The 14611-nt window shown below is 40.7% G+C and overlaps 1 protein-coding gene across 1 annotated transcript in view; it reads right to left on the bottom strand.

Moving 5' to 3' along the window:
- Positions 1-14313, bottom strand: part of LOC121269218 (protein HEG-like) — an 85204-nt gene extending 70891 nt beyond the window's left edge. The window contains exon 1 of the mRNA XM_041173760.1: positions 13776-14313. Coding sequence (XP_041029694.1) covers positions 13776-13869 — 94 coding nt within the window. The 5' untranslated portion in view covers positions 13870-14313. The remainder of the gene's footprint in view (positions 1-13775) is intronic.
- Between the last annotated feature and the right edge of the window lie 298 nt (positions 14314-14611).

Below are 14611 nucleotides of genomic sequence, written 5' to 3'. Positions count from 1 at the left end.
TTTTTAATCAGTAAGGGAATCAAGGGTTATGGGGAAAAGGCAGGAAAGTGGAGTTGAGGATCATCAGGTCAGCCATGATCTCACTGAATGGCGGAGCAGACTCGATGGGCCAAATGGCCTATTTCTGCTCCTACGTCTTATGCTGTTATTAACTGAATTGTACAATGGGGATTATCTTTCATTTTCACACTGGGCTACTTGCCATTTTATACACTAGCCTTTTGAGTTGGCCTTGGAAATGAGGCATTCTAAATTACACAAATGCAAAGAAGGAACAAAGATATTCTTATGTAGCATTCTTCAAGACTTCTGGATGTCCCAAAATGCTCTACAGCCAATGACATTCTTTTAAAGTATAGTCACTGATGTATTGAAGGGAAACATGGCCCAATTTACACAGTACAAGAACCCATAAAGCGCAATGAAATCGTTACTATATTATCTAGTTTTTCTTTTTAAAAAAAAGTGATGCTGGTTAAGGAGTAAATGTTGGCCAGGACACCAGGGAGAACTTCCCTATTCTTCCTCGTGGGTACTTATACACCTAGCTGATGGTTCAGACAGTGCAAATGGAACAGAAGAAAAATATGGACCTGATCTGTTGCCTTAAAATAGAAAGTACTTAGTAAATAAGTATTGAACACATTACACCAACATCTTATGCAGTTTTTCAAAAAATAAATCATTTTCTTCAGAACTAGCATAACAGTGAAGTAGCAGGCATGCATATTGTCAGCTATTGGTCCATTAAACACATACCTGGGGCCAAAATAAGATCTGTGATCACACACACACACACACACACCACACACACAGTACCACACACACACACAGTTTCTCAGTCAGAATTATTATTGGATCTCATCCAATTCACAAAATAAGACTGGAATTTTGTGGCATTTTGCTTGGCCCTCCTGTAAAAAACCTTGGGGCATTTTACAACGTTAACTGCATTATAAAATGCAAGTTGTTGTTGTAGCTGTTAATTGACTTGCAAAAGGTAGGTTTTTTTTAAAAAAAGCATAGCTCATGGCATCAGCAGAACCATGATGAGCATTTTTCCAGGAGAATCCCAGAAGTGTTTACAGTCATTGTCATCAGCACTGCATTTGTCATGTCAACACCAGGAATCTTTATGAAATATTGCACCTTGAAATTTGTTTTTCAACTTTCATGATGTTTCCCCGTACAGTATAACTTTGCACAAAAAAAAATACAGAATCTATGAACTACAAATTAAAGGCTCCTAAGGATGTGAAATCCTTGATGGTTTGAAATATTTTGTATGGTGTTGGTGAACTCTGAAATCATTGATTGTTGCATTTTGTCAATGGTATGAAAACGTTAAAAGCACCAGCTGTGCATTATTGGACTCTTTTTGAAAAAAAAAGTAAAGAATCTATAAAAATCTAAGCTATTACAATTTCTCACGCCAGAATTATCGCAGTTCTTTGAAAGCTTGTGGTTCTTCAAAGCTTAAAGTTAATTCCAAGGAAAAGGGAAGTTTCAATACCTGTGTTCAATTAAACTCAGGAGGATAAGCAGCATAATAGTGGATTCACGTCCTTAGGCCATTCGAAAGCGCTTCACAGCCAATGGATTACCTTTTGAAGTGTAGTCACATTGATGAAGAGGGCTATCAATTTATGCACAGGAGGGAAAAAAGACTTGCATTTATGTCGTGCCTTTTGCAACTTCAGGTGGTTTCATAGCACTTTACAGTCAATAAGTACTTATAAAACGTAGTCATTTTGATAATGTAGGAAACACAGCAGCCAATTCCAGAATGACACAAAGGACTAGTTAATCTGTTCTGGTGGTGGTGCTTGAGAGATAAAATTCAGCCAGGCTGATGGGGAGAACCTGGTATTCTTCCAATAGTATTGTGGGATCATTTATGTCCATCTCAATAGGCCAGTCAGGCTTCAGTTTAATATCTCTTCTTCATGGCAGCACATCTGATAATGCAGTACTTCCTGTACTCTACTGCATCACCTTAAATCTTATAGTGGAGCTTGAACTCATGATCTTCTGACTCAGAAGATCACGTGGTACTATTGAACCAAGTTGACAATGGAAAGTTTCTATGCTGTACTGTCTTGGAACCTATTTACCTTTAGCACTGTAGCAATAACTACAATTGACAAGTAGTGAAGAGATGAATTAGTCTTACTAGGTTTGATTTTCAGAAATTGCCATGGACATGTGGACAAAGGAAGCTGTGGATATTGGGAATGCAGTGGTAAGAATAATAAAAGCAGCAAAAACAGAAAAATCATTGACCAAACATACGGCTTAAATTATGTGCCACAAAGTGAAGTACAAATGCTTTCAAACAGCAAAAGAAAGAATATTGGCTCAAGCCTCAAAAAACAAGGGGGTAGTCTTTGCTTCATATCTCTTAATACCTTTGGATAACCCAAACATGTATCGGTCTCAGATTTAAAATGGACAATTGACCAACCATCGTCTGGCATTCGCGACAGTTTCAAACTTTCTACCACCTTTGTGGTTAGAAACATTTCATAACTTTCCTCCCAAAAGATCTGGCTTTAATTGTTAATCTACGTTCCATAGCCCTAGATTTCCCACCCACCAAAAATAGTTCCCCTTTGGTTGTTCCACTTCGTATCTTAAGCTTTGAGCAAATCACCCCTGAACTAAATCCCAGGAAATATGATGCTAGTTTGAGCAGTCTCTCTTCATAACGTAACCCTCAGCATCAAAGTATTATTTTGGTTAATCTACACTACATTCCTTCCAAGGCCAAAAAATCCTTCCTAAAATGTAGTGTCCATAACTACTTACAGTACTCCAGGTGTGGTCTAACTTGTATAGTTGGAGTATAAAGACAGATAAGATAGGCAAACTTTAATCTTAAGCATGCTCACTACCAATGTGGAGCCTTACCCACAGGCCCAACATCAATAAATTATAGTCAGAGAGCATTTGCTCTCCCAATATTCATGGCTGGTGAGCAAGGCTGTATTCTGGTTGCACATATTTGTTTAATGAACTCTCAACAGTATACTTAGGGACATTCGTGACTCTTTAACATTAACATGAGAAGATAATTGGAACATGTTTAGAGAAATTCCCTTTTTTGTTAATAAACAGAAGTTGTTATAGGAACTGGCCAATTATACTACCTGTAAAATCATGATTTTTGTATTGATGTAATATTTCAACAGCTGCTTCTCAAAATGCATTGGATTGAATCAATAGAAATTCAAGAGTGCTGGGTTCTATTTTTTAACTTCCTCAGCTGCCAATTCAAAACATGTTTCAGTAAACCAGAAATGATCATATTTATTTCATAATTACAAAACAAAGTCTGCACAAGATTTTTTTTTGGCCAATCCCTGCTCGCCACCCTCATCACCTTATGAATGTATTGAGCCTTGGGGTCAGCTCAATAGGCACAGACCAACTCAACACACCCCTCACACATCTTTCTTTTCAATAGGGTTTCCTTGGACAACAACCAAAATTTTGGCTGATTTTGATCTCAGCCTCTCAGTTTAGGATTACAGAGGCCAATTGCAACAACCAACACCAACTTTGGTTAACAGAAAACTATTACAAAACCTGATATTTTTCTGACCTGTGTGGATGGGTGCTAAACTGTATTTAACCTCTAGGCCAGAAGTGTGTTCAAGGTTGTGTGTCTTTGTAGGCTGCACAGGCATGAAGCTCTTGGCATTGGAGAAGGAAAGAGAGAGAAAGGGGACACATATCTATCTTCCCATTATTTTGAATACATCTCAAGTTACCATAACACTAATAAACTTAGGTATATCCAGAAAATTAAACATTAGTGTACCAACAACAACTGGACAAAAACCTCTGTTGCCAGAATAAATTTCCCTCTTCTCCTACTGAATTATCACAATTGGTTTCAACTGATGTATGCACGGCATCGATTCCAACACTAAAAACTTTGTTTTGCCCAAAACCAGTTCTGGTAATCTGGTCAAAATTCTGCATGTGTGCACAGATACAGAAAAAGAAAATCTCCTCAGGGCTAAACCAACAGTTCAGCCACTTTACCCAGGGAGTTGCTGAGCCACATACATCAGGAAAATCCCAGACTCAATCATCAGCTTGCGCTGAGTTAGCTGCTCTCAGCAGTTTAGCAGCACAATTACTAAAACTTGCCTCATCTCCTCTCGACCTGTTTTTTTTTACCTGTTGTCAGTGCTGCATTCCATGAAGTATTTCAAAGAGTAGATCACGTGCAGTGGCAGCCCCAGTGAAACAACAACATCAAGCACAGCTCCTTTCAAACTCTCAAAAGGCATGTATGAAATATAAACTCAAAGAATGTTGGCCTGGCCTCTTATGGCCCCAATTTGGACAATTATGCTTTTAGCCAATATGCTTTTAGCCATTGGGAACACCACCTCAAACTTCATTATATCTTTCGCATCACAAATCAGTTCTTAAAAGGGGCCACTATTAGGACAAAATGTTCAAAGGATAATCCACATTCACCACCCACGTCCTCACAACCTAGTGTATAAATACTGCTCAGTGATGCACAAAGCCTCATGGATTTGTGAGGAAACATTCTTGTGTAATTTCTGGGCTTTACAGAGTTGGCAGACCTCAGTCAAGGATCACATATGAAGAATGCCCATTTCCGCGATGTTATACAGCTCAAGATCCCAGCACATCAGCACTTCCAGAAGAAAAGGGGAGAAGATTAGATTGTGTACTGTACAATTACTGGACATAAAAAAAATAGCTACTACTTTCCCCCCCACCCTGCCCATACTGGCATCATGACATCTTTTGTTCTTCAACTTCTTGGCCCGCTTGCAAATTTTCAGCCTGGTAACGCCTAAAGTTATTTTAAAACTACATCATATTTACACCAAAGTTGCTGCTTGAGCAACTGAACAATAATTCAAATCGAAGACAAGGAAAGCCTTGTACAACCTTAGGTGAGTCAAAGATGTGTGTGGGAACGAGTAGGGCAAAAAAAAACAAACTGCGCTACAAAAGGGATCAGGTCACAAGAAATACATTCTTCCTTTTTAATTTGATATTGATTAAAATCCTTTTCAGGGGATTCTTCACCGCCCCCCCCAAACCCCCCTGACACCCCCACCCCCCCCCCCCCACTCACCCCCAACCCCCACCACTCACCCACCCCCCACCCCCCCAAACCCACCCCCCACGCCCCCAAACCCCCCACCCCCCCCCCAACGGCCCTACCCCATCACCCACCAATTTGCAGCACCCATTCCCACTGGTTTAGTTCTGCGATTCTTAGTCCAGCTTCAGAAAGTTCAAGAGAAAATGGGATTTGTTTCTCTTAAAAAAGGAACGGAAACTATAGGAGATGGGGTAGTTACACAAATAGCAAAGCAAATTCTAATACACTTACTGTTGAAAGTGTATCACATCCATAATGCTTCTAAAGTGCACAGCAGCCCTGCAAAATTTGACCACATCCAAATTATTAATGGAGTGCGAACTGACTATTCTTTTTCAGACATCCAAAAAACATTAAATGTTAGAAATACTCAGCAGCTCTGACAGCATCTCTGGAGAGAAAATTAGAGTTAACCTCTGAAGAAAGGTCATTAACCTGTAACATTAACTCTGTCTCTCTCTCTCCAGAAATGCTGCCAGATCTACTGAGTAGTTCCAGCGTTTTCTGCTTCTAAAAAGGAAGACTTTCATTTATATAGCACCTTTCACAGCCACTAAGTGTAGTCACTGTTGTACTGTAGGAAACATGACAGCCAATTTGCGCACAGCAAGGTCCTAAAAATAGCGAAGTGATAAAAACCAGATAGTCTGTTTTGGTGATGTAGATTGAGCAATAAATATTGGCCAGGACACCAGGAAAAGTTTTTTCACTCAGAGGGTGGTGAGCACTGCCTGAATTGGTGGTTGAGGCTGAAATGCTCAATTTATTTAAAAGGTACCTGGAGTGTAGTAACCTCACCTACTCTTTATCAAAATAATGCCATGGGATCTTATGTACCTACCTGAGGGGGCATATAGGCCTTGGTTTAATGCCTCATCCAAAAGACAGCACCTGCGACGGTGTAGCACTCCCTCATTACTGCGCTTGAGTGTCAGTCTAGGTTTTTGTGCTCAGGGCTTAGGGTGGGACTTGAATCCAAAACCTTGTGACTCAGAGGCAAACATGTTGCCTTCTGAGCCACAACTGACTTCCCAACTTTTAACAACAGTTTGATTTAGTATTAGGGTTCTCTTTCAGATAATGATCCACCTGCACATTTCCAGCATTTTCTACCTTTATTTCAGGTTTCGCAGTGCTGCCTCATTTGTCCACACTACATCCACATGAAAGAGAGAGAAATATATTACAGGAAGTAAGGCGTTTAAGTTCAACGTTTATAAATAGACTATATTCATACATCCCAGATTATGCATGTAAAATGGATCCTGACATTGTGACAGATTGTTTCCCTCTGCTTAAAATAAAGTTACTTTCTGAAGCTGCAGTTACCACTCCTAGCATGACCTTGGCAATACGTACAATGCTTGGAAACTATAAGACAGAAGCTAACCGAGCCACCTAATGGAGGGCAACATCAATATGACAACTGTTAATTTGAATGCCTTGGCTGGTGAGGTTATGATCATTCACTTGCCCTCCCTGCCCAATGGCAAAACTCGCTGCTGATGTTCGCACAAATCTAGCACCTTTGGTTTGTGTTTAGTGAGTAAGCTTGGAACGAGGCTGAAGGGTGACCTAAATGAGGTGCACAAAGTTATGAGGAACCTAGATAGGGTAGACAGGAAAGACTTGCTTCTCCTAGCTGAGGGGTCAATTACTGGGGTGGGGGGGCATAGATTTAAGGTGATTGGTAGAAGGATTAGAGGGGACAGGAGGAAAAGTTTTTTCACTCAGAGGGTGGTGAGCATCTGGAATTTACTGCCTGAATTGGTGGTTGAGGCTGAAATGCTCAATTTATTTAAAAGGTACCTGGAGCGTAGTAACCTGCAAGGCTATAGACCAAGTGCTGGAAAGTGGGATTAAATGAGTGCCTGATTTTTTTAAACCTCTTTTTTAGGCCAGCACATACACGATGGGCTGAATGGCCTCTTTCTGTCCCATAGCTTTTCTATGATTTTAAGCTGCAAGTGTTATGCAGCCAGAAAACAAATAGGTATTAAAGTTGAATGATGCTATCATTACATATTTCACACCGGTAGGTTTTAAAGGCATCCCATTAAAGAGAACCTCCAGGTTCCAAATAGTTCAGTCAAATGGCTCAAATTCAATTGTTCAGTAAAAACAAAGTAAATGCTTCCCCAATTAAGAGCAGCCACTGAGTAACCATTTGAAGAATTATGTGGATTACAATGCCTGTTACTGATTTAAACCACATGAATGACTCCCATGGTGCTGCAGCAAATTTATCTAAATTAGTAAACTGAGCTACATTCATGAGAAAAGCCCCCAGGTTTCATTCCCAATCCCTGCTGAATTTGCTGACTTAGTCAGAGGAGAGATCTTCATCTATAACCTCTTCCCATGTACGTACATCTTAGGCAGCCCCAGCAAGTGGAGACATTCAACTACAAATCACAAAATCTGCCAAGTGGAAAATTCTCAACTGAAACTTGTTTTTCCTGTTTAGATTACAAGAATAAACAGTAATTTTTAAAAAATAATCAGTGCTGAGACTTGCAAATTGTTTGTTGCATAAACAACATTCGCATCAGGGCTTAAACTGACATATGCACTGCATTGATCCCAACACAAGTTGAATAGAGGCCACTAAACGTTGTCCTGACCAAAACCAACTCTGCCAATCTCATCACCTTTCTAAAGCATGGCTGTATGGATGAAAAGAATCGCCTTGGAGGCTCTACCAGCAGCTCAGTAACTTTATCCAAAGATAAATCAGGGAGATTAGGAAAGTCCTGGGCTCAATTGCCAGTTTATGAAAAGTTAGCTGCTTTCAGAAGCTTAGTGGTAGAGTTGCCAAAATGAGCCCTGTCCCTTGACCTACTGGCAATCATTAAGAAAAGTAGGATCTTCCACAAAGAGTTCTCGAAGTGTAGGTCTCATAGCAAGTGACAACCCCATCGCAACTCTGTGATAGTCTCAAGTGCCAATGTTCAGGAAACCCCAGTTTAAAATTAGCATGTCATCTGGGCATTGGTTTTAGCAATTCTGGCAAATTTACAATTGTATGAGGTCTACACTTTGTGAATACATAGCAACTCAGCCCACTGATAATATGGAAGCAGCTTCTGTTTGGAAAATTGGTCAACATTTCCATTCCTCATTACTGCTCAATGACCACAGCTATGTAGAACAAAAACAGAATTACCTGGAAAAACTCAGCAGGTCTGGCAGCATCGGCGGAGAAGGGAATAGATTTGATTCCCCACTGTAATCTGATAGCTGACTAATATGCAACTTCAAAGCTCTCACATCAATTAGGTACTATTCCCCCAAACCACCTTCAGAGAGAAGGGGGAAGGCAGAAAACTGGCCTGGGGCAATTTCAATGTGCTCACATCAACTCAAAAGTGAGCAGAGGAACATAATTGGCAACCAGCATCTGAAATCTGGGAAGGCACAATTATGATGTTCTAGTTAATCTTGGTGAACTGCTGGAATATCATAACTCCCTATGACTAATCCAATAGCTCAGCTTGAGTACTGCAGTACAGTGATTATGTTATTGGACTAATAAATGGAGCTGAAATGACAGTTTTAGAATTTGAACTTAGATTTTTTTTTCATCTGGAAATATAAAGTTGATATCAGTAAAATTGATTATAAAACCATAGGTTGGCTGTATAAAGCCAATTGGTTCACTGATGTCTTTTAAGAAAGGAAGCCCATCGTTAATATTTGATCTGACCTATATGCGACTCCATACCTATGTGGTTGACTCTTAACCCTTCCCCACTTTGAAATGGCCTAGCAAGCCGCTCAGTTATATTTAACTTCTATCAAGTATCCACATGGACTTAGCTCTCTTTCAAGGAGACAGCCCACCACCACCTTCTCAGGGCATCTAGAGAAGGGCAATAAATGACAGCCTTGACGGCGACATGGCAAGAATTTTAAAAAATTAAAACTGCAATACGGAGGGACAAGACTAGATCACCTGCCAGCCAAGCAGTGTGAATCACAGTAGCCGCCCAGGGAAGCAAAGAAAAAGGTTAAAAATGCAGCAATTGCATGCAGATACACATTTTAAGGAAGGGGACAGCAGTACAGAATTCACATGCCTTAGTAGAAAATTCCCTGAGTCAGAAGGTTGTGGGTTCAAGTCCCACTCCAGAGACTGGACTATAAAATATAGCCTGACATTTCAGTGCAGTACTGAGGGAGTGCTGCATATCAGAAGTGTCAAATGAGAGGAGAGGTTAAACTGAGACCCCACCAGTACCTTTCAGGATGACTTAAAAGATTCCATGACACTATTTCAAAGAACAACTGGGAGGATTTCTCCCAACATTGTTTTTAGTAATGTGTTGATTATCACACTGCTGTTTGGGAGACCTTGCTGTGCACACCAAATTCCCTACATTACAACAGTGATTACACTTCGAAAGTACTTTGCTGCATCCCGAGGTCATGAAAAGTGCTAGATGCAACTCTTTATTTTCCTTTGTCAGATGTTGCAAGACCCATTATCAGGTTATATTAGGAGCTACACCTGTCTAAACTTAGCTCAAATCTGACCTTCATTTGCCAAGACCTTGAAGCACAGCCAAGCAAGAGTCACACTGTGTAAAAACACAAACAAGGAGGGCATTGGGGGTAATTCATTCAATTGCATCATTAAAACTTGAAGGTGAGCCCACGAGTTTAAGTACTCTCAATTGCGAAGTAGTAATGTTGTTAAGCATGCATTCTTTAACAAAAATTACCTCCTGGGAGCAGATAGCTTCTCCAACAATTGCTCCCAGCAAGTTGCTAGTTAGTTGTTGCCAGCTGAGGTGCCCTGCAACCAAACCTTCTGTCAACAGTTTATGATTTGGAGGCTAACCTCCCTTTTATGAGATTTATCGTTACATGGAGCTATCTTCTCCGGAACAAATTGCTCAGTCTTTTAAAACTTTATAATCCCAAGACCAACAGCATTTTATGTGGATTTAAAAGCCCCCTTTTAAAAGGCCTTTTAACTGCCATTACATTGGTGAGTGTATGATCCTGCTAACAGCAGAGCAAGTAGAGTTTGCCCTTATCCTTGCACACTTCCCCTTCAAGAGCCCAATCAGCCCTTAATCAAAAAATGCACAAATTCAAAACTGATCACTACCACGCATCCTTCAGATTCAAGCTCATCGTTTCATAGCTAGGATGGTGCCAATATTCTTGATGAAGGAGAAAGAAAAAAGGGAAAGCACCTAAGTGGGTTGGGAGAGAGCTTAGACTTGAGACTGGTAAGCAGCCAATGTCAGCATTCTTGGAAACATCCTCCTATCCCTCGGTACAACTTTCTGAAAGTAATATTTGGTGTGCTGTTACTGGTTTGCAATCTTTCCCCAGTGGAAGCCTTAGTACAGGAGGTACCGCCTATGTCAAACTCTCTCCATTGAGGCAGTCTCCAACTCAATTATCTTGAATCAAAGAATCAATTTTCTAAAGCTAAAAAAAAAAGCAGTTGCTTTGATTTCTGAGCGGTTTTAAAAGATACTCACCTGGAAGGAATTACAATATGCAGGGCGGAGCTTCACTTTGTGTAAATGCATCACTTGGCTGCTCTGTTAGGCTTTAAACATTGAAACCTAAACTGTTGAGGTATTCAAGCAAAGAGGATAACTGTTTTGACTGGGAAACCGCTAGCCATGAAAGATGATCTACCTCCCCTTATTGACAAGATCAAGCTCCTGAAGTCAGCCCTGGTGGGCAGTTCTCTAAATTGGACTATCTGGAATTCCAAACGAAATTTGTCTTCAAAGGAAATCCTTCTATTTAATCCCCAATTCAACAGAACAGATGAGGGGAATTGCACCCCACGTAACTATTTGATTCAGATCAAAGATAGAAAATGTGTGTGACAATTTACATGATATTAGGAATGTGGAGTGATTGCTGGCCTTGCCAGTGATTGCCACCTTCCTGAATGAATAAAATTTAGTGAGCTCCATATTAATATAGTACCACTGTTTAAAATAGGAATTAAAATTAACCTTCCCCATTTTGTCAAGGCATGGCACAAACCTTGACATCCTGAGGAAGAGAACTGATAAACAATACATGATTGATGAAGCAAATTGCTATAATTCACCCATAACTATAACCAAGGAAGGATGCCATTGGGAATGAAAGTGAGTAAAAAGTTACCAATTAGTAAGCTGAGGCATTATTTATGGGTTACCTTATGTTTAGGCTACTTGGATGCACTGGGACTTGCAAATATTGCTTTATACTGGCACTGTAAGGCTAGGTTGTTGGATGCATTTAATGTCAGTATCACTAACATTGTAATGTAAATCCAGAACCTAACCCAACAGACCCTGGAAAGAAGTGGTGAAAGATTCCCTACACTCTGGAAGAGATTATATAACTTCAGTGCGATGTCAAACTAGGTTTAAAATGAGTGCACAGCGAGTCACTTGCATAATCTTCAATGAGAAATAAAAAAACATGCAGTCTCTCAACTACTGAGTAGTCCACATTTAAGATCATAATTTATAAAGTACCAATATTTTTACTTGAACTTTATTTTGTACATAAGTGAGCATTCTGCACAAGGGTGTAGTGTATGCGTCAGCAGCTTATCACATACTGTTCTCACCTGACATGCATATTTCCCAGCAGGATCATTTAATAACAATTAGCAGCAGCACTTTGCCTGTGATCAAACCAGAGTCAGCTGTACTGATCCAAGCCTGTGAGCTGTAACTTGGACAATAAACTGCACAGCCATGCTCAACGCTCGTCGGTGATTACAACCATTGGACCATCAGTCATCAAGATAACGGGGTTTAAAAAAGTACAAGATTCAAAACACAACCCCGGAATCTTAACCCACTTGCTGCAATAAAAAAATTGATTCACTTGGGGGAAATTACCCTGAATAAAAACAACACATCAACCTTGCTTCCTGACTCACTCCAAAACCTCTTGACTAGTTGCTGCAAACAACCTCAGATCCAAACAACCTGAACTGCCAGCTAACATTGTCAGCTTGTTCCATGCAACAGTGGAATGCAGGCTGACACCAAGTAGGGCAACACCTTGGAAACCTATTCCTCTATGGTCAATTCATTTCCCATACAATTAAAGTCTAGCTTCAAAATACAAGCTTTAGAAATATAGAAGCTTTACATTCAAGTTCATATTATTTTATATTATTTGAATGCACTCCTGCATACACTAGAATTGTCCAATTGTTCTGGTCCAGTCATAAAGTGAGTCAAATGCAAATCAACTGTTGGCATTTGTACATAATGTTGCAATCTTCATAGTCTCAAATCAATTTTGGTCGACTGTTAGTATCACTGATCAACCAGCAGTAGTTATCCAACAGTGAATCATAACAGGACTGCACTCCTCCCATTTAGCTAGTTAAAGAAAGGTCAAAATTGGGGCCGAGTTTAAAACATCCCGTGCATGTGTAATGGGGATTCTTCCCCCCTCAGAAACCTCCATGAGGGGTGAAGCTTGCAGTACTGTGTATGAATCTGTTGAGTCCAACACTTGCATGTTGAATGCCCAAGATCAGTCATGATCGTATTGTATGGCAGAGCAGGCTCGACGGGCCCATATGGTCTACTCCTGCTCCTATTTCTTGTGTTCTCGTACATCAAACCAATTCTAGGGACACATGGGTTGCACATTTATGCCACTGACAGTTACATCAATTCTAGAAAAAATATTTATGCTCATGAAGCGAACTTCATTATTCCCTCCATAAAAGAAACGGCTATGAACAAAGCACTAAGTAGGTAGACTTCCTTAGCTCCTGAACTGGAGATTGGTACCCAGCCAGCAGTGACAACTGCTGGGCACAGCTTGTTAGCATTTAACAGTTCAAGTTATTTTTACACCATTATCCGCTTGAGTTAGGAGATCCGCAGCAAGGAGCCCTAGAAGAGAAAAGTGCCAGGGCAATTTAAACATTCAACAGTGCCCCCACTGCGCAGACCGATCAACAGCCGATTTATTGACAAAACAGCCTCGAACCAGATCCCCAACATCAAGGGCAGTTGAAGTCACAGGCTGGTGGCTGAAGAACTACAATAATGGGGGAAATCGGGTCGGTAGGGAAATGAAAACCAGAGGGCTGTCGGGGCTCCACCATTTCAACAAGAAAAATGCTGAAATCCAAAGGCAATGATTTATTAGGCGTCAACTCCCACCTCATTTGCGCATTTTTCCCCCGTTTGTGTTACAATGTCACTGAGACAATGTATATAAAAAAAAGACACAAAAAAACCCCGCACGACGAACAGCGTTAGCAGAAATTTCAACATGTTAGGACTGGAGTTTGGACAAACAAGAGGAGGAGGATACATCTTTGGAGTGCCCTAGGTTATTTGAGTCACTGCACAGTTGCTATGCGAACCGCAGCGAATCATTGTAAGAAGATTAGTAAAACTTTACGCCTGAAGGATTCTGGTTTCAGAACCCAGGTTTCTCAGGAAGGAATATAAATTAAAACTTTTTTTTCCCAAATAAAAACTTTCTTAAATAAAGTTTGCTTTAACTCTTGATTTTCTGCACAGCTTCCCCCTCTCTCTATACCACCCACCGCCACCCCACCATCATAAATCCCAATGAGCATGTGTGACAATTTGACATGACTTACCCGTGGTTGTAATGCTGCCGTTCTCGGCTTGAACTGCAATGTAGCAGATAAGAGAGAGAAGGAAAGTCAATGTGACGCCGTGTGTCATCGCCATCCTGGCTACAATTCAGCCTAAGGGAGAGCAAATAAAAATGTAGCAGACTCCTTATCCAGTCGATACTGCTGCTGCTGTTGCTGCTGCTTCTTCTCGTCTTCAACGAGATCTGCACGAAGCTGAATGGGCCTCTCAGGGAGCCGCAGTCACTGGGTACTGTACAGGTGTTGAACAAACTCCGGCTCTGGTCACTTTCAACAGATGTAGCGGTTGCAGCGCATCAGACTCCACCCTCTCGCCGGCCTTAAAGGCGCACCGCCTGCAAATGCTGCTGCTCCTCTGGATGCGTGGCTCGTGTTTGACAGAAGAAATGACAATATATTAGCCAGCACTCTTCCTTGCGCGGGTATCCTATCGCTCACCTTATTTACAAACTTCGCTCCGCAGCATCTTTCTACACAGAGGGAATTACAGCCATCATCCCAGACGTGCGTGTATACACATAGAATGTCAGATATGATATAACTATCAGCAAAAAATTCAGTACAGGATTTACAACATTGCAATCCAATGATGCTATGAGAACCTCTGCGTTAACATGCTGCCTTTGCTGCCATCATCTATTATTCCTAACGCATGAATTTTATCTTTGTATAAAACCATATTATATTAAAATAATCTCCAGCTGCTTAGAGCTGCTTGTACTGCACTGAGAATTTAGATGTGTAAAATTCAGGCCTCAGTGTCAACAACAATTTAATTTGTATTTGACAAGGCTGTTTTGTGATCTCAGTTTGGGGGA

Source organism: Carcharodon carcharias, chromosome 23 (assembly GCF_017639515.1).
Source record: "Carcharodon carcharias isolate sCarCar2 chromosome 23, sCarCar2.pri, whole genome shotgun sequence".
Classification (NCBI taxonomy): Eukaryota; Metazoa; Chordata; class Chondrichthyes; order Lamniformes; family Lamnidae; genus Carcharodon; species Carcharodon carcharias.
The sequence above is the reverse complement of the archived record's forward strand: the minus strand, read 5'-3'. Positions and strand labels throughout refer to the sequence as shown.